At 37.9% G+C, this 19972-nt stretch overlaps 1 protein-coding gene across 1 annotated transcript in view; it reads right to left on the bottom strand.

Moving 5' to 3' along the window:
* Positions 1–3371: 3371 nt before the first annotated feature.
* The window catches only part of LOC145786242 (tyrosine-protein phosphatase Lar-like), a 38717-nt gene continuing 22116 nt past the window's right edge, over positions 3372–19972 (bottom strand). The window contains exons 5-11 of the mRNA XM_082597883.1: positions 11436–11714; positions 10823–11101; positions 10252–10530; positions 8654–8932; positions 8038–8316; positions 7467–7745; positions 3372–5069 (exon numbers count right to left, since the gene is read on the bottom strand). Coding sequence (XP_082454009.1) covers positions 4957–5069; positions 7467–7745; positions 8038–8316; positions 8654–8932; positions 10252–10530; positions 10823–11101; positions 11436–11714 — 1787 coding nt within the window. The 3' untranslated portion in view covers positions 3372–4956. The remainder of the gene's footprint in view (positions 5070–7466; positions 7746–8037; positions 8317–8653; positions 8933–10251; positions 10531–10822; positions 11102–11435; positions 11715–19972) is intronic.

Genomic DNA, 19972 nt, shown 5'->3' with positions numbered 1-19972 from the left:
AATTGCCAATTTGTTAGAGAGATTTTTCATCCAATAATTTTTGTAATCAGTATAAAAGTGTTCATACTGTTAGAAAGTTGTAGGTAAATTGGCTAAATTAATATTTATGAAGTTATAGTTTTGCTTGAACTATTTTTTAGCCCATATTTCATCATTCGGTGATTGATTGATTGAATCTTTATCTTCGGACTGGAAAAGCTTCTTGCAGAGCTTAATCCTGGCAGTTTCGCATACTTGTAGAGGCTTTTGGATCACTGACGCAGGCCCGGTCACCGAGATTGACAGAGTGAAGTTTCCGATTGTTAAAGTGTTGTTGCCGGGGAACTATTCCATCCATTAGATGCCGCTGAATGGAGAGTAGTCCTTAACGTGCGTTGCTCAAGCGCACACCCCGAGAGTCGAACCAGCGCCGCTTGATCTTGAAGCTTCTTTGTTCCAGAAGTGACGCGCTAACCAATTGAGCTTCGCTGAGACTACATGGCATTGCTTTGAAAGCGATTGCCAACAGGGGCCCCTAAATTTAGCTGTTCCTCGGGCCCCCGTGAGCCTTAATCAGGCCCTGCTGTGATAACTTGGTCATTGCAACGGATCATAAACCATTGGTAAGAATATTCGGAGACCGTACGTTGGACGTAATCACTAATAATCACGGAGAACGTACGTTGGACGCCTGTTTCGTTTAAAACAGCGTACACTAATGTGGCGCTTTGATATCGCACACTTACCCGGCACAACCAACTGCGCAGCCGATGCTGCCTCACGTCACTCAGTATCATGCGATTTCATTGCTGTAGCGTCGTGTGCAGAAAGTAATGTAGCAGAAATGGCACTGGTGACTACCATACAGGCAGACGCCGCCAATACGATTTGCTTGCAATGGCCTGAAATCGTTTGGGAAACAGCCGCCGATCCAAATCTCAGCAAGTTAATTTCAGCTATTGAAATGAGATTCACCTCTACCTTTCTCAACACCGGTGACTTTCGCCCATATCTCCCCTGTCTTGGCGGGTTGTTTGTTGAAGACGACGTAATTCTATATCATGATCGTATTGTTGTACCACCATCGCTTAGGCCTAGAGTACTCTCGACGCTGCATGCTGGTCATCAAGGTGTGTCTGCCATGAAACGCCGGGCACGTGCTATAGTATTTAGGCCTGGGATGACCAATGATATCCATGCTATTCGTGTACATCCTGTAATCGTAATGCTCCATCTCAAGCAGCTCCTCCCCCGACTTCATGAAATCCCCCGGCTACACCATTTGAAAAAAAATTTGCAGATTATTTTGACTATGAGGGCCGTTACTTTTTTGTCATTATGGACAGATTCTCGGGGTGGTCGGATGTATTTGCCACGTCATCAAGATCGAGTGCCGCCGGAGCAGCTGCTTTGACTCAACTATTGCGTTCGTACTTTGCCATGTTTGTTGTACCCGTGGAAATATCTACAGATGGGGGCTCCAAACTAACTGCTGCTGTCACTAAACTTTTTCTTAACAATTGGGGTGTACAGCACCGCGTATCGTCATCTTACTTTCCTCCATCTAATGGTCGAGCTGAGATTGCAGTCAAAACTGTCAAGCGATTGCTTATGACTAATGTGTTCAAATAGAGACCTGAACAACGATTTCCTTTTACGTGCATTGTTACAGTTGAGTAACACACCTGACCTTGACTGTGATATCTCTCCTGCAGGGATCGTGTTCGGTCACCCTCTACGCGATGCATTCGGTTTTGTAAACCGCCTTGTCAAGTTCTCGAATCGTCACATTCGTCGTACATGGTGTGATACAAGGAAGACGTCCTTCGCCTGCAAGCGGGTCAAACCGATAAGGCACTATCTCTGCATAGGCTACTCATCCTTTGCGTTTGCGTACTTCACAATGCAGAAACCGCGTATTTATCTAAAACCAAAACGGTAACTATCCTCGAAAATGGGACAAAGTGGAAATGGTTTTCGAAACGTTGCCGTATGACAAATATGTAGTGAAGTTTGAATAGTCCGGCAGAATCACAAAACGGAATCGACGTTTTTTGTGAGTAATTCCACCTACTAAAGCATGTACCAAACGCACCAATCCTCAACCAAATATCATGGCTCACCCACAGAGCCTCCCATCATCTTCCTTTGCTCAACCTCCTGAAACGAACTACTGCACCAGATGCTTGCAGTTATCATGCCTGCTTAACTACCACTCGCTCCTTTTTTCACGTGTACTCCGCGAAGCAAAAGCGTACTCTGTTTTGTCATGTCATTTTATTCTAGCAGGGCTAGCGAAAAACAGCTTCTTTTGTTCTAGTTCTAGTGTTTAGTCTGACAGTCTTACAACAGCTTCTCTTGCTGTAGTAGTTCAAGTGTTAAGATTAACAATCTTACGATGTGTATACTTTGTTGCAGAAATTGCAATTCGATCATTTTTTTTGTTAATACATTCAAGAAAAATAACCGTCTTTCTTCACGCTAAGGTTTTCCATGTTAAGTCGATAATGTGTGTTTTAATTTCCTGGTTCAAAGTGGATCGAAGAGAAAAATTGGATCAAGAACTGAAATTTCAAGAAAATTCCAGATATCTTTGAATTATTTTAAATGACCACTTTTGCAATGAATGTTGACGAAACTTTTATTTAAGTCCTACAAACTTTGCATTAATTCTTCACTTTATTTGTAACAATCTAAATCAACGCTTTTTAACTTTAACTGTCATCGCGGAACCGTTGATATACTTTAGCGTTTCCCGCGGAACCCCTTCCCTAACAAAACTTTAGATTAAAACAATATCGTTCTTGATAGCATAGTGATGAAGAAGTGACGCAACAACTATCATTGTTTCCATTTCGGTTATTGACTGCGCTCGATCTCTTGTTTAATTGTCCTATTTAATGTGTAAATGTGACACAGTAATTTAAAAATTCAGAATGGTCTATCAATATACTGGAGCAGGAAATCAATTTCCCAAAACACGATGTTTCCTTGTGGAACCCTTTTAACTCACGGAACTCCATTACATGTTGAAGAGAAGCGATCTAAATCGATCTATTAGATTAGATAAATGCAAATTGGTTGTTTTTTAATTTAAATATGACGCTCTCATGTTAAAAATGAAACATGTCGTGTTAATAGTTTTAAGTTTTGCCGTGGTATAATTTAATTTATATTTATAAACCTGATATTTTGTGATAAACTCAACTTATATGGCTATTTCTAGTGCAAAAGTCATGCGTCTAAAATTGATCAAATTTAAGTTTTTTTGCTGAGGAAAGATCCTATTGCGAGAAGATATCTATATGTACCACATACATTTTTACGCGATTTACACCTTTACACCTGTCATCTATCTATCTATCTACCATAATATTTCTACAAATTTGTACAATAATATCGCAGTTTTATGAAAGAATATAGCCTACGTTTCTATCAAATTAACATCTTAAAACACAAAAAAATACAAATTTACACTATGACATAGAAATGAAGATATAGCACAGGACTTTTTGCTTATTTATTCCAGAGCAACACAGGCTACTAGGCACCTGTATCTGTCTTGATTCTCAAAGAACTGCCCATCCCAGCAGAATTACGAGCTGTTACGCTCACTTCATTATGCTGACCGGGAGTCAAGTCTTCAATCGTATATGTAAAAAGAAGTTCCAATCACATGACCAACAAATGCAGCTGTAACGTAATCGTTGTCTGGTTTGTCAATTTTGCATTACACACTACACAGAGTAGTTTGAAATCGCGTCTTCACCTTCTAGTTTATCCCATACAAATGTGAGTGTGGTGTTTGATATTTCAAGTTGCAATTACACTTGCAGTTACATTACATTACAGTTGCACTGTAGTTGGCAATGTAGGTTTTCCAGGAACTGAATGCAACGCACGCAGTAATCGCAGTGATGGAATAGTCTGCGAATTGTACTCAAACATGGAAACTTTGAGTTCAGTTAGCTTGAAATTAACAATTAGTTAAAAAGTGTTGTTTAAATGAACAATAATACTGCAAAGCGCTCCATTTCATTGTCTTTTCAAAGTTAATAAAACACATTTCAAAGTGCATTTCAATACTTTAAAGTAGAAATCAAACTAATGGTGTTGATCGTAAAGATGAATTTCACACTTTTGTCCTACTTTGTATACTTATACATTGATAATCTTGTATAATACATTTAACATCTTGCAGTGGAGTACTCATCCCCTCTATGTCAGAAGCCACAACTTGCAAATTATATTTTTGACCAGGAGTTAAAATCTTCTCCAATCGTAATTGTAAATAGAAGTCCCAACTATATGATCAATGACTCCAGCGGTGATATAACCACTTCTTGTTGTTTCAAAAACTTTGTATTCCACAAAATAATTTGATATTTGATTTCCACCTGGTTGATACTATTTCAGTGGGATTGTGGTGTTTGTTGCTGCAGGTTGTACATTGGTTGGTAGTGTTGGTGTTCTAGGACGTGAACAAAAATACGTAGGGTACTGAAAATACTTTAACTGCATTTAAAATATTTCAAACTGGTTAATGATTGAAATACCATATTTATTGTATATATATTTTTCACCAACCTAATTATTAATTAAAATTATTGTTTTTCTACTACAAATAAAAGGCTTAAAGGATAAAAACGTGTGAAGTCTGCACAATTGTATTAAATGTGCTTCTTGTGTTCTAAACGCAGCTTGTTTATTTGTGAGGAGAAAAACTTCTGTATTATTTGGGTTTAATGATCAAGTTGAGATCTTACACAATTGGAGTAGCAAAACTAAGGTTACAACTAAAAACTAATTTATCTTACGTGTAACTACATAAACAGGATTAGAAAGAGCACCAGACTTCGAGGATGCTGCTACTGGGGCTACTGCTACAGTATTATGTGCAGTGGGTGCTAAGTTAGAAACAGTCGCTGTAGTTCCGCTTATGGTTGAGTTGCAATCACTTGGAATGCAAACAACGTCTTAGGTTTGGCTGTCTTCAGCTCCTCCTCCAAGATCTGGTTCCCCCCAACTGATGCTTGCAGTTGAACTTGAAATTGCTTCCGTGAGTTCAATGTTTGTTGGTTGAGAAATCACTGCATAGAAAAGTACGTCATAATACAAATTTATTATTGTGTTATTTGTGTGTACAGCAACGTGCAAACTGTTTTCCTAGTTTTGTTGATAAAATTAATGAAATGTATACCAATTCCGAACTGATAGACACTAAACAACCGCCTAACAAAAACGAATCACAAAAAAGTGACTGCGCTGCAATGCGTTTAGTAACATGCGTCTGCACAAACCGCTCTTCGGGTTTTACAATATCTTTTAGGTCTACAGTAGGCTAACTGTAAAACTGTATCTAGGATTTCATAGCAAAGTAGTGACTGCATTAGTCCTCAAATGTTGTCATTATGTCCAAGTACGCAATCCTTTGAAGTCCAACTAACTTTGAAATCAAACTATCAACGAATTGAAAGTTAAGCTTAAAGTAAACACAATAAAGTTATTCATTAATCATCGATCATCATCTGGTACCATAAATAGAACAAACATTATAAAAAGAGCTTGCAGATCATGAATAAACTTATCTGGTTTAAAGTAGCCTATCAGTAAATTTGCATGCAAAGTTTAGCTCCAAGCAAATAATTACCAACTTTTTGAAATAACTGATACCTTTCAAAAAATTATTAAATGTACGCTTTAGCAACGTATTTCAGGACTCCTCGCCATCTAACGGCACATAGTAGATGGAACAATTCACAGACAACAAGACTTCAAACAACTATGCAAACTTCACTCTGCCAATCTCAGTAACCTGCCCTGTATCAAAAGCCTCTCCAAGTACACGAAACTGCCAGAAATAACGTATCAAACATTTCAAAGATTTGAAACCAATTAACTATTTCAATGCTTAAACTTTGTACTTTTTCCAACACTCAATGCATTCTCTGGACCCTCATGATGCTTTTTCACAAACTCCTAAGAGTTCTGTAGATCCTAATTTGGGAACCGCTGTTCTATGCTCATAAATAGTTTATGACCTACACTCAATAGCGTACGTAGGACTTTCTCAAGGGGAAAGGGTGGTAATCGAAATTCTTTTCGAATCGGAACGAAACGAACACGAATCAAAAAACGCTCATTTGCTAATAATAACCAATAAGTTGTATTGCATAAGATGAGCTTACCATACTTAGCTTGCATTGACGATAATTTTTTAGTTTGCAACAGCTAGGAGACTCATTAGGATAATTTTTTTATTGAAAACAAAGTGAAACAATATGATATTACACTCTTGACTTCGCATAATAATGTTTTACGTAGACGACGTAGTTGGCTTACTTAACCCGATGAACCACGCGTATTGAGGGTACGTTCAGTGGCGTAAGCAGGATTTTGTAACTGAGAGAGTGGACATTCGAGATAATTTGACATTTTTTAAACATCATATTCTATATGATGGAAATTAACTGGATGAATAAGATCACTAACGAAGAAGTGTGGAGACGCTCTGGCTTTACCCCTGGCGTCTTCATCACAACTATCAAAAAAGGCAAATGACATTTATCGGGCAATAAATTATTACAAAATTTATTTGGGATGCAAAGATACACCATAGATAATCCCTGTCAACGCTTTTGATAGCCAATATCAAATTTCTTTGCCGTTTCACAAGCATTTAATGTGGAACAAGTCTTAAGCTGTCAACCGTTGAAAGACATTTTCCAAGAAAGGAAGAGGGTTATATCATTTCTTCTATAAACTCTAATAAAATAGCTTAATTTTACTGGTTTTGCTGATTTAAAATATTCATTCCACATGATGATCAAAACCCGACGGATAGAGCTCAAGCAATGAAATGTCCAGCTTTTGTTGCAGTACTGTCACTTCTTTTTTTATTATTGTTATTTTTTCTTAACAGTCGAAAAACGCGGTGCTATCTAAATATGAACATGGATGAGGCCCTAAACAAAGGTGCAGCAGTTTTGAATTCTCATTAATGTTATTAAAATCAGGCAAACAATAATACAACTTGTGCAACGGCGATTTAGGTGCAGCTAGCCACTGACATCTTTTCTGCTGGAAATGGATAAGTTGTTTTTAACTCAAAGCAGGTATGGCAAACCAATGTAGCACTGCTACACTACAAACGCATTTCATTTTTCTGTTTGTGGGAGGAGTAAAAAAAGAAAGACATAGTCGCTATTTTTCTCCCGCAATGCATTTGCAGGCCGCCGACAAAGTTGCATGGAAAATTTGTATCTGCTGAAGAGGAAGAGGTTAATTATATTCGTGGTCAATCGAATCTGACGTAAGGGACAAAGGCAGATCCATTGTCTTTGGTCTCGTTAAGGTGTTATATAAAACCGCAATATCAAGGGTTAGGCCTAGCATTCAAATCCTTTTTCGATTGAAACAGTTATCATTAAAAAATAAAAGATAGCTTATTAGTTCCTGATAAAAACAAACATTGCAACCATACTCACAAGTCAAGGATGTCTCCTCATCTGATTTTTTGCCAAGACCAGCATCGTTTCTTGCTTGAACTGTAAAACTATATTCTGTGTTCGATCGCAAGTTGTCAATAGTTGTTGCGAGTCCATTAATGTTGTCCTTAAAACCTGGTGTTCCATCGGTTGATGTCCAATCAACTCTGTAAGTTTTTAAAGCTGAACCTTCGTTGGTAACCTCCGTCCATTGCAAAGTAATTGATGTTGATGTTGCTTTATCGTCGCTGAATGATGGAGAGTTGGATTTCTTTGGCACTGCAGAAAAAAATATTTTCTTTTGCAACAGTGTGGTTCTCCAATGCTTTTGCTCGTTTTCCAAAATCTATATTTGAAAGCGATTCATGGCACATCACCAGTTATAAAGCTGTGACAAGACAACAAAGCAAATTTTAAACTTTGAAAACTTACGACTATGTGGTTGCTGGCAACAGACTTTTCAGCAAAATTGCTGTAGTCAGCAACTCGTATTTTAATCAAAAGGTTCATTTTACAAAAGAATGCATAAATCATGTAAAGTTAGATACTATTCTACTTAAACAATACGCACCAGTAAAAAACTTTTTCACATTTGATTTCAGACCAAAACCAGCATCGTTTCTTGCTTGAACTGTGAAACTATATTCTGTGTTCGATTGTAAGTTGTCAATAGTTGTTGAGAGTCCATTAATGTTGTCCTTAAAACCTGATGTTCCATCGGTTGATGTCCAATCAACTCTGTAAGTTTTTGAAACTGAACCTTCACTGGTAACCTCCAACCATTCTAAAGTAATTGAAGTCGCTGTTGTTCCACCATTGCTGATTGATGGAGTGTTAGATTTGCCTGGCACTGTAAATAAGAACTCATTTTTAGACTTGTTATTTCTAACAATTCTGGCTCACTAGCCAAGAACATATACAGTATTTAGAAAGTTTCCGTGGCACACCACGTGTTACAAAGTTGTGTTAAGATTTAACGAAAACTGTAAAGCGATATTATCAAACTTATTAATATGTGCAGAAAATATACTACTGCTCACAACTGATTTTTCCACAAAATCGCTGTGGTTGATTATTTGTGTTTCTATTAAAATTTTTCAATATTTCATATTTTTTTCACATAAAAAAGCGTGCATAAATTATTGACATAGATCTACAACCTCAAATTATTGCAATACAATACTCACAAGTCAAGGATGTTTCAGGATCTGATGCCTCGCCAAGACCACCATCATTCTTTGCTTGAACTGTGAAACTATACTCTGTGTTCGATCGTAAGTTGTTGATAGTTATTGAGAATCCATCAATGTTGTCCTTAAAACCTGGTGCTCCATCAGTTGGTGTCCAATTGACTCTGCAAGTTTTTGAAGCTGAACCTTCGTTGCTAGCCTCTACCAATTGCAAAGTAATTGAAGTTGCTGTTGTTTCATCATCACTGAATGACGGAGATTTGGATTTCTTTGGCACTGTAAAACAATCATCTAAATTTGCATTACACAATGTTTGTGTTCGATAGCCCTCGTGTTCCTTTTAAAATGGTTTGATGTTCAGGGTGATTTGTAAAGTACTGTCGAAACTCAAAGGTGTTTGTTTTTTAAATTCTCACTCACAATCACAATCACCATCACCATTACCATCACCATCACCATCACCATCACCATCATCACCACCATCATCATCATCATCATCATTATTCAGTCATAATTTAAATCAAAGAACAGGTAGCTGTGCAACGATCACCATTATAAGTTTTGTGTTGACTTTTTTTGCAAGAAAGGTCTTTGTATCACATTGTTATTCACTTCTAGTGGTGGCATACTTGCAGGTGTGGTCACTCACACGGAAACTATAAAACTGATAGTTTCTATATAATATCTGCATCATACCAAAGATGATTTGATATGGGACCAAAGTATATTTGATGGTGTTCTCAAGTTTGTGCAAATGCGTTATTAAAAATGCTTTACGAACATGAAGTTTTGGCAGTCATCAATGTTCCATAGAAAAGTATTCATGAAACAGCGATCTAAGGTTTCTAAACTACAACTCATGAAGTTACTTTACCGGCCCACTGAGCCATGCTAGCAATGCTATAAAATAAATTACGGTACTCGTAGCGCTGATGTAATGAAGACATACACATCAGAAAACAAATGATCAAAAATAACCAAGTAAAAAAATAACTCAAGTTTGTGCTAAACTTAACTTAAATGTTCTCAAGTTTGTGCTAAACTTAACTGCTGCATTCTTAAACTGACCTACTGAAGATTTTACTATGCCTGTTATAAAGTTGTGCTGAAGAGAATTTATTATTCGAAATCGCGATACACAACAAGATAACTTGACATCAATTGGACTAGTTGTACATTTGTCTTGAATTTATAAAAAAATAACGTTTTTAATTGCAAACCAATTTAGCACTGCTACACTACAAATGCATTTCATTTTTTTCTGTTTGTGGGAGGAGTAAAAAAATACGTGGTTGCTATTTTTTCTCCCGCAATGCATTTGCAGGCCGCCGACAAAGTTGCATGGAAAATTTGTATCTGCTGAAGTGGAAGAGGTTAATTGTATTCGTGGTCAGTCGAATCTGACGCAAGGGACAAAGGCAGATCCATTGTCTTTGGTCTCGATAAGGTGTTATATAAAACCGCAATATCAAGGGTTAGGTCTAGCATTCAAATCCTTTTTCAATCAATCATTTTTCGATTAAAATAGTTATCATTAAAAAATAAAAGATAGCTTATTAGTTCCTGATAAAAACAAACATTGCAACCATACTCACAAGTCAAGGATGTCTCCTCATCTGATTTTTCGCCAAGACCAGCATCGTTTCTTGCTTGAACTGTGAAACTATATTCTGTGTTCGATCGTAAGTTGTCAATAGTTGTTGCGAGTCCATTAATGTTGTCCTTAAAACCTGGTGTTCCATCGGTTGATGTCCAATCAACTCTGTAAGTTTTTAAAGCTGAACCTTCGTTGGTAACCTCCGTCCATTGCAAAGTAATTGATGTTGATGTTGCTTTATCGTCGCTGAATGATGGAGAGTTGGATTTCTTTGGCACTGCAGAAAAAAATATTTTCTTTTGCAACAGTGTGGTTCTCCAATGCTTTTGCTCGTTTTCCAAAATCTATATTTGAAAGCGATTCATGCCACATCACCAGTTATAAAGCTGTGACAAGACAACAAAGCAAATTTTAAACTTTGAAAACTTACGACTATGTGGTTGCTGGCAACAGACTTTTCAGCAAAATTGCTGTATTCAGCAACTCGTATTTTAATCAAAAGGTTCATTTTACAAAAGAATGCATAAATCATGTAAAGTTAGATACTATTCTACTTAAACAATACGCACCAGTAAAAAACTTTTTCACATTTGATTTCAGACCAAAACCAGCATCGTTTTTTGCGTGAACTGTGAAACTATATTCTGTGTTCGATTGTAAGTTGTCAATAGTTATTGAGAGTCCATTAATGTTGTCCTTAAAACCTGATGTTCCATCAGTTGATGTCCAATCGACTCTGTAAGTCTTTGAAACTGAACCTTCGTTGGTAACCTCCAACCATTCTAAAGTAATTGAAGTCGCTGTTGTTCCACCATTGCTGATTGATGGAGTGTTAGATTTGCCTGGCACTGTAAATAAGAACTCATTTCTAGACTTGTTCTTTCTAACAATTCTGGCTCACTGGCCAAGAACATATACAGTATATTTTAGAAAGTTTCCGTGGCACACCACGTGTTACAAAGTTGTGTTAAAGTTGAACAAAGACTGTAAGGCAATATAATCAAACTAACAAATATGTGTAGAACCACTGCTCACAACTGATTTTTCCACCAAATCGCTGTGGTTGACTACCTGTGTTTCTATTAAAGTATTTCCATATTCCATATTATTTTCATGTGAAAAAGCGTGCATAGATTATTGACATTGATCTACAACCTCATATTATTGCAATAAAATACTCACAAGTTAAATATGTTTTAGGATCTGATGCCTCGCCAAGACCACCATTATTCTTTGCTTGAACTGTGAAACTATACTCTGTGTTCGATCGTAAGTTGTTGATAGTTATTGAGAATCCATCAATGTTGTCCTTAAAACCTGGTGCTCCATCAGTTGGCGTCCAATTGACTCTGTAAGTTTTTGAAGCTGAACCTTCGTTGGTAATCTCCGTCCATTGCAAAGTAATTGAAGTTGTTATTGTTTGTTTATCGCTGAATGACGGAGATACGGATTTCTTTGGCACTGTAAAACAATCATCTAAATTTGCATCACACAAGTGATTTTTTTTGTGTTCGATAACTCTCGTGTTCTGTTTAACCACTTCCCATCGGTATTCGCGCGCCGCAATCGTGACGTGGTCAACGGCATTTTTTTCTTTTTTTCTCGTGTTTGTGCATTTTGCACTTTCTTGTACAAAATGTAGTGTCTTTTATAAAAGCAAATATTGTCAGTGATTGACATTTAATTTTGCATCAAAATAAAAAAAAATAAAAAAATTGTAAAATTAATGCAGCAGTGGTGTCTTGTATAGAAGCAAATATTTTCAGTGATTGACATTTGATTTTACATCGAAATAAACGAACACTTTCAAAAGTAAAAACAGCAGTGTTGTCTTGTATAAAGGCGAACATTGTCAGTGATTGACATTAGATTTTACATCGAAATAAAAGAACACTTGGAATAATAAAAGCCAAAAATGTCCATCTTCAGCTCTGAGACGGTCAGGGGTGGGAAAAGATCTTTTTCGGCCAGGGTTTAGGTATTCTGGAATTTCTGCTGATTCCAACATCTCAAGGGCTAGCATGACTTTGAAGCATGGCGCTTTGAAGTTTGGCAAAGTCAATCGTCCGCGCTCTTGATGGAGCTTTTTGAATAGCAGAAATGAATTCACCAATGGTATGTCCACTATGTAAAAACACAACTTCTTGTACCACCTTGTGTGCTTTCTTACAGAACGGCAGGTTGCTGAATGCTGATCTAAACGATCAACTCCCCCATCCCTTGATTGTACGAAATCACACAAGTGGGATTTCCATTGAGGTTGGTTTTACCTGTTGGACATAGTTCTGATGAATGCCATGTAGAGTATCGTTACGTCCTTTTTGTCCTTCCACACACAGGGCCGGATTTAGCTGATGGGGGCCCGGGGCACTTTCAGATCGGGGGAGCCCCCATGCAAAACATTTTTTGCACCAACGGCGCGAAAAACCACCTCTACCTCTGCAGTAGAATTAATCTAGCACTGCACAGCATTTTGCAGAAACTTCAAAGGCTGAAAGAAAAACAAAAATAACACAAAATCACATTTTTTTCACGTCTGAGGGCCCTTCAAAAGGGGGGCCCGGGGCACTTGCATCATCTGCCCCCCTAAATCCGCTCTTGTCTACACCATTGCCAGCTTTAGTCCAAACCGTGCCCTCTTGGAAGGATTGTATTGCTTGAACTAGCCTGCCGTGAAATTTCAGCATAGCTTCATCCACAGAGATGTGCTTCTGTGGACTATAGACTTCCTGAAATTGTGGAGAAATTCATCAAGCAGCGGTCTTGAATAAACGATCGGTTCCACCATCCAAGTGCAGGTGCCCCGGGCTCCCCTTCTGAAAGGCCTCCAGACGTGAAAAAATGTGATTTTGTGGTATATTTTTTTCTTTCAGCATTTGAAGTTTCTGCAAAATGCTGTGTAGTGCAGTGCAGTGCTGGATTAGTGCTACTGTAGACGTAGAGATAGTTTTTAATATTTTTTGTAAGGGGGGCCCCCGATCTAAAAGTGCCCCGGGCCCTCCATCACACTAAACCCACCCCTGTGGAAAAATACTTTGGTTTACAACAAAAGATTTGCGTTGTCACCTTTACAGCTAAGCAACCACTGCCCACTGGAATACCTTCAAGTAGCTCATGCGAACAGCAAATCTGCTGAAACAGCACAGTAGCTCAGAAAGCTTATGTCACAGCATGGATCACTGGTCACAGGCAACTTTCTCACAACAAAATTCCGCTATAACATTGATTTACTACAGCTGAAATCATTGCCTGAAGATAACAGAACCATTAGGTGATTCCCTTCTCAACTGCTAGCAATGTACGGCAAAAGGCGATTCCCGCTGTCAAACCAAGAAAAATCGGTAGGCACTTTAACAAGCAGATTTCTAATAATCCACGAACGTATCCAATCCAACCACGAACCAATGAGATGCTACGTTATCTGTACGTTATCTACGTTATCTGTTATTGTGACCATTCCAGGATTCAGCCAGAGAATTAATTATTACTTTGAACTTTGTTTGGTGATTACAGAAGAAAAAAGAGCTATAGCAGAGGTGAGAATCAAAGCCACGTCATTGTAATGACTACTACCAGGCCGGTAACTAGCTTAGAGCACCAGGGGGGGCAAAAGTATTCCAGAGGGGGCCCAACTTTTACCTTCCGTATCATGTACGAAAACGATGTTTGTACACAATGTGGTATATTTAGGCAAAAACATCAATCGTATTACAGCGTTTACATTAGCATAGTTATCCTAGAAACAGCAGCATGAACTGGCATTATAGAGTCAATTACATGCTGTAGCTTAAACAGTTATAATGACGACAGCATAGAAATGGAGAAACAAAATTATTTTTAATACATCCGACCATCAATAAGCGATAAAATGGTTAAAAATTGGCATAGAAACCGCAGTGAAATTTATGATTTTGTAGTTGATTCTTTTGTAGTTTTGTTAGTTAATCCTTTCATGAACTTCGAGTTCGTTTTAGTTTATTTACATTCTCCTTTAATGCGCTGCATAAATCACACAAAATATACTAAGAAAATAGGCGTTCAACTATGATCAAATAGGGCTGCAGCCGCCGCACCTATCACTCATCGTTTTGTAAATAATTGTACAATGTGTAGCCTACATTGCACCTCTTTTTCTCTAGTACAGAATCAACAATCATCTCTTCAAGATCAATCATTTATGGATTATATTGAGAATGTATTTCACACCACCAGTGAAATATATCCTCACCATAAATAGATTAGGTCCTACCTTAACAGAAGGTGTGGGTGGACTTCACTGAGTCTATTAACAAAAACGTCTAGGTCTATTTTCTCGGTCATTTCCTTTTCAAACCAGTGGCGTAGCCAGAAAAAAAGTTTGGGGGGGGCCAAATATTTGATGAATTGAAGAGAGTAACAAAGTGTTTGATTTAAGCCATCGCCAGTTGATGTGCAGTGGCGTATCCTGGTGGGTTGAGCAAGGAAAACAATGAAAGTGGTGGGGGGTTAGAGCGTGCCGAAGGCACGCGGTTTCTAGGGGGTCCGGGGGGCATGCTCCCCTGGAAAATTTTTGAAAATTTACACTCAAATAATGGATTGTAGCGCTTTCTGGAAACACTGAAGGTAATATTTGTATGAAGTTTATTAGCAGATAAACAGCTATTAATTTATTAAAGGTAGCTCTTACACACGAACGGCAAAAACTGCGGCTAAAATTAGAGAACACCAAAAACTCAGCTACACAAAAACTCAATAATCTACATAAAAACCCAACAGAGTAAACCATTCTAAAATTGCTTTCACAAATTAGTTCAAAGAAACGTAAATCGCGTAAATTTTGCGCAATTTACGATTTGCAAAATTTATTGGTGTCTATCTGTGTGTCTAAAACAAGTCCTGGGGGGTGTTAATAATAAAACGTTATAAATTTTGACAAATTTTATTACATTTTCAACAAAGAGCTCAACTTCGGAATCCAAAGTTGGAAAATTTGGGGGGGGCCATGGCCCCTTTCGCCCCCCCCCCCTGGCTACGCCTATGTTTCAAACCCCAACAGGACCAGGTTCGCCTGTCTCTTCTGGAACATAGACCTGCGTGTAGGCTTGTTTATCCGAGATAAGACTGAGAAGCCACTCTTACAAACCGCACTACTGGACCCGAATGATGCCATAGTAGCTGCAAGTTTATATACATTCGGGAATGCCAATCGTTGATTGTACAGTTCTTTGTTTTCAGTACGGTACTATGTTGGAATCCTGGTGTTCTGCAACTTCCACATGGTCATGTAGGAACTGTTTTGAGACTTGCAATTCCGTCTCTCATGGAATATTTATCTTCAGTTGCGTAGGCTATATAGTGGAATGAGCGATTCACGGTCCAAGAAGTGTTCATTTTTTCTTGAAAGGGCACGAACAGATGTGTAAAACCATAAATTGTCTGCAAATCTGAGTTTCATCTCCAAAACAATGTTGTTTATCACAGCATACATCAGTAACTTTCTCAGATCCCTTTCCTCTTCCATTCCTGCAGCAACTAGCCTAGTAGGCTAACTCTTCCATCACCAGGAAATCACAAATCAGTAAGGCGTGTACTTGGCAGGTAACTTTCTGCACAGTATTCTGGAGACTGATCGGCTATCACACTGTTTAGCTCAATTGGAAACTGGTGTACTTTGCATCTAACTAACAATAAATCTCGAGTCTGTCTGTTTAACATAACATTCGACCACACCATTAAACACACAATGTTTACAATTAAACAACACAAGAAAATCGGGTATAAAACTGAATAGTCAGCGAACAGAGCTAATTAACATCATTTTTCCCAAGGGGGGGGGCAACATTTTTGTAGGGGGGGCTTCGCCCCCCTTGCGCCCCCCCTAGTTACGGGCCTGACTCTTACCGCCCTAACCCAATGCGCCAAGCCAACCGATGGCAAAGCGATGATTTAATTTAGGTAGAATTTGCGTTTTTCCTTTATTTTTCCCAAACGCAATCTTGATAATGTCATGAACAGCGTAGCTTCTGATTGGTTCGTGCTGGAGTGGATATCTGCATGTTAAAGTGCCTACCAGAAAAATCTGTCTGAAATAGCCGACATCCGAGGTTTGGCACGGAAAAAACTATCGGCTATAGCCGACATCCGAAGGGAAGTGGTAATGGTTTGATGTTCAAAGTGATTTATAAAGTTCTGTGAAAACGCAAAGGTGTTTGTTTTTTTAATTCTCACTCATCATCATCATTCAATCATAATTGAAATCAAAGAACAGGTAGCAGTGCAACGATCACTAGTATAAGTTTTGTGTTGACTTTTATTTACAAGAAAGGTCTTTGTATCACATTGTTATTCACTTCTAGTGGTGGCATACTTGCAGGTGTGGTCACTCACACGTGAACTGTAAAACTGATAGTTTCGATATAATGACTGCATCATACCAAAGATGATTTGATATGGGACCAAAATATATTTGATGATGTTCTCAAGTTTGTGCAAATGCGTTATTGAAATGCTTTACGACACATGCAGTTTTGGCAGTCATCAATATAACATAGAAAAGTATTCATGAAACAGAGATCTAAGGTTTCTAAACTACAACTCATGAAGTTACTTTACTGGCCCACTGAGCCATGCTAGCAATGCTATAAAATAAATTACGGTACTCGTATAGCGCTGATGCAATGAAGACATGCACAGCAGACAAGAACTGATCAAAGTAACCAATGGAAAAATAACGTTTTTTAAATGTTTGTTTTTTAGGTGGTTCTCATCAAATGTCATTGTAGGATAAAAAAGTGAAAACCAAAAAATTAAAATTTTAACTTTGGGGCTTGTGGGTACCATGGCTACCTAAAGATGCGGCCTGATTTGTCACATTTTGCAGAAATTTCCAGGTTCTTCTCACTTTGGGTGAACGTTTAAATAAATTTTTCTAAAATTTAGATTTTTACGCTTTCTTTATTCTTTTCCCCAGATGACACAATGGGTTTTAACATCTTCACATGTTCAAAAACAAAGAAAATTTGATTTCGAAGATTTTAATCAGACTGATAGTTTTCAATAACAGTCTGATTTTGTGTTTTTCAACTTACTTTTTTTCATTTGCTACTGCTTCCCCAAGGCAACAAAAAAGTTTTATGTCATTAGGAAACCGCAAAAAGTAAAAACATCTCAAAAAATGTCAGTCAAGCACTAGCAGTAGCTGCAATCAAAATCTGCAAAATATGACAAATCAGGCCACATCTTCAGGTGGCCATGTGGGTACCTATTTAAACACTTTTTGTTGGTATGTTGCGTTTTTTAAATCTTTAGTGTCTAATAAATTATTTTTTACTAAAGAAGTGTGGTTTTAAAATTTGTAAGCAATTATGGAACCAGGCTCTTTTTTCCATAGAAGTTTGCTTTAAATTTTTTTATTAAATTAGGCTTTCTGAACTTGATTTTTTTTAAAGCTAAATCCAAAGCACCTTGCCTATCTTGCCACAGCAATAAGGCATGATGTCTGGAGAGACGTAAAGAGTAGAAAAACTCTAAAGCAGAGGTTCGTAACCGGGGGTGCTCGCACCCCTATGAAATGCGAGAGCTGCCTTTAGGGGGTGCGGGAATGCTGAATGATGAAGATTAACTATAAAAGAATAATTAAGGAATCAAAATTTTCCTGCCTGCTTTACATAACAAAAAACAAAATCGATTGCATCTTTGACATGCGAGTGGCACTCAGCGCCAACACAGCAACGATTTGATGCCATCATCAACAGGAAACAAAACCAAAAACGTTACCGAACTTGTTGCTTCACCGTTACCGAGAAAGTATTTTGCATTCTTCACATCTAAATAAAGGTAGTTTCGGTGCCAACTGTTGACAATTGGTGATGCAGAATTCGACGTTGTACCTGCCTTTTGCTGTCTTGGTGACATGATTCGGGAGGCTGTATGGACGCCTTTGCAGTAAGGCGTGCAATTGGCCAGGAGGAGTTTTCGTGAGCTCATCTTTATTCTTATGAACAAGGGTATTCCCTTCGGTAGTCGAGGTCACGTGTATAATATGTGTGTGAATAGTGTCTACTGCATGCAAGTGAGACCTGTCTTATTACTGTCAAAGAGAAAAATCGGTTACGTTGCAGTGATAATGTATAGTATGAAATAATGGATATGTTCCAAGTGCCTTTCTGATCAGATGACGTTGGAAGAACTGAGATCCAGGCTTGGCACCCATCAGCTTAAAGATGTCATGAGATGAAGAGGGCTTCCTTAGCAAGGATACGTGCAACGCATGGAAGAAGTCGCGAGGCCAAATAAGATCCAGTTTTTCAACGTCAACTTCAACATAAACTACGTGGGAAAAGATCTGCGGTCGACAGGTCTCATCTCGGTCGAACTTCAAGACCAGGTGGCATTGAAAAATGCCGTCAATGAATAGACGATTGTTGGCTACACAAATCCTCGCAATACAGGAAACAGGAGAGGTTAGATCGTACAGAAAGAAGGATGCACAAAACATCAAGAAATAAACAAACCAATTGTCAAATCCCCACATCGGGAAAGCATCATATTATGTTATTGCATTGTCAGTTTAAATGAATAAAGATTAAATAAATACAATGGTTTTGTTATTTACTCGTGCAAACAACATCACTTTTGAGTCATTCTAGAAGGGGGTGCGAGAACTGGTTGGTAATTTCAAAGTGGTGCCAACACGTAAAAAGGTTAAGAACCACTGCTTTATAGGCAAGATGAGAAGGATATATGGGCTTGCATACTATACCTTCAATTTTTCGTAGGTTAGTCTTTCCGGCTCATTTTTTGAATTCTTTATAGGTTTTAAAAATTAAGCTGAAAGCACCACATGAATTCTTAATGATTTTGAGCTATAGAATTACATAGCAGAAGCTATTGTGTACTTGAAACAAGGCAGCCAAAAAACTTAAGTTACCGCCGCAAAATATGTAAAGAGCAAAACATCAAGGAAACTATCAGTACAGTGCTTCTCAATAGAACCTGAGTTTTCATAATGTGACTTTTGAGGTTTGTATTACAATAATAGCATTTTTTATTGCAGAACATATATAGGCCAGTGCCGTAACTTCGTCAGCTCGGGCCACGGTGTAAAAATTTAATACGAGGCTCCCATTTTATTTTTCTGTAGCCTACATTTTTCCAGAAAGACTCGTGCAACGCTTTTATTGTTTTACTGCTTTTCCATTGCTCGTATTTGACACGTGCACCCGCATCATGAGCTCTCATGGCATTAAATTCTATGCAATAAATTTCCAGTCCTTTGAATCTGTTGTACCTCATGAGTTTTGAAGTGTGATACAAGTCCCGGAAAAAGCATATTCATAATCAAATAAGCAGCAAGGTTGAAAACGTCCTTGAGGTTGTTTGGGACTTGATGCAATAATAACCTTCTTGATATTTAAGTTTACGATAATGGCGGAAAGGTTATAACTTTTGCATGCATCTCATCTATCACTTATATTCGTATCGAAGTTTTATTTACTGGTATTATTGTTGAAACTGTTATCGCCAACAAGTAGGGGTGTAGATTCCATCTTCTAATGCTAACGTCTGGCTTATTTTTTTCATTATCATGACCCACTAAAGTTTCACGGGCATCACTACAATTTTTTAAACAAAAAGTATGGATTTAATTTCTGTCCTGTAATCGAGGTTTTGCGTGGTAGGCTATAATTCAGGAGTGTCTAAACATTTTCCCAGGCACGCTAAATTTGATAATACGGAAG

This window comes from Aplidium turbinatum, chromosome 17 (genome assembly GCF_918807975.1).
Source record: "Aplidium turbinatum chromosome 17, kaAplTurb1.1, whole genome shotgun sequence".
In the NCBI taxonomy this organism is placed as follows: Eukaryota; Metazoa; Chordata; class Ascidiacea; order Aplousobranchia; family Polyclinidae; genus Aplidium; species Aplidium turbinatum.
This window is presented reverse-complemented; position numbering and strand designations above follow the sequence as displayed.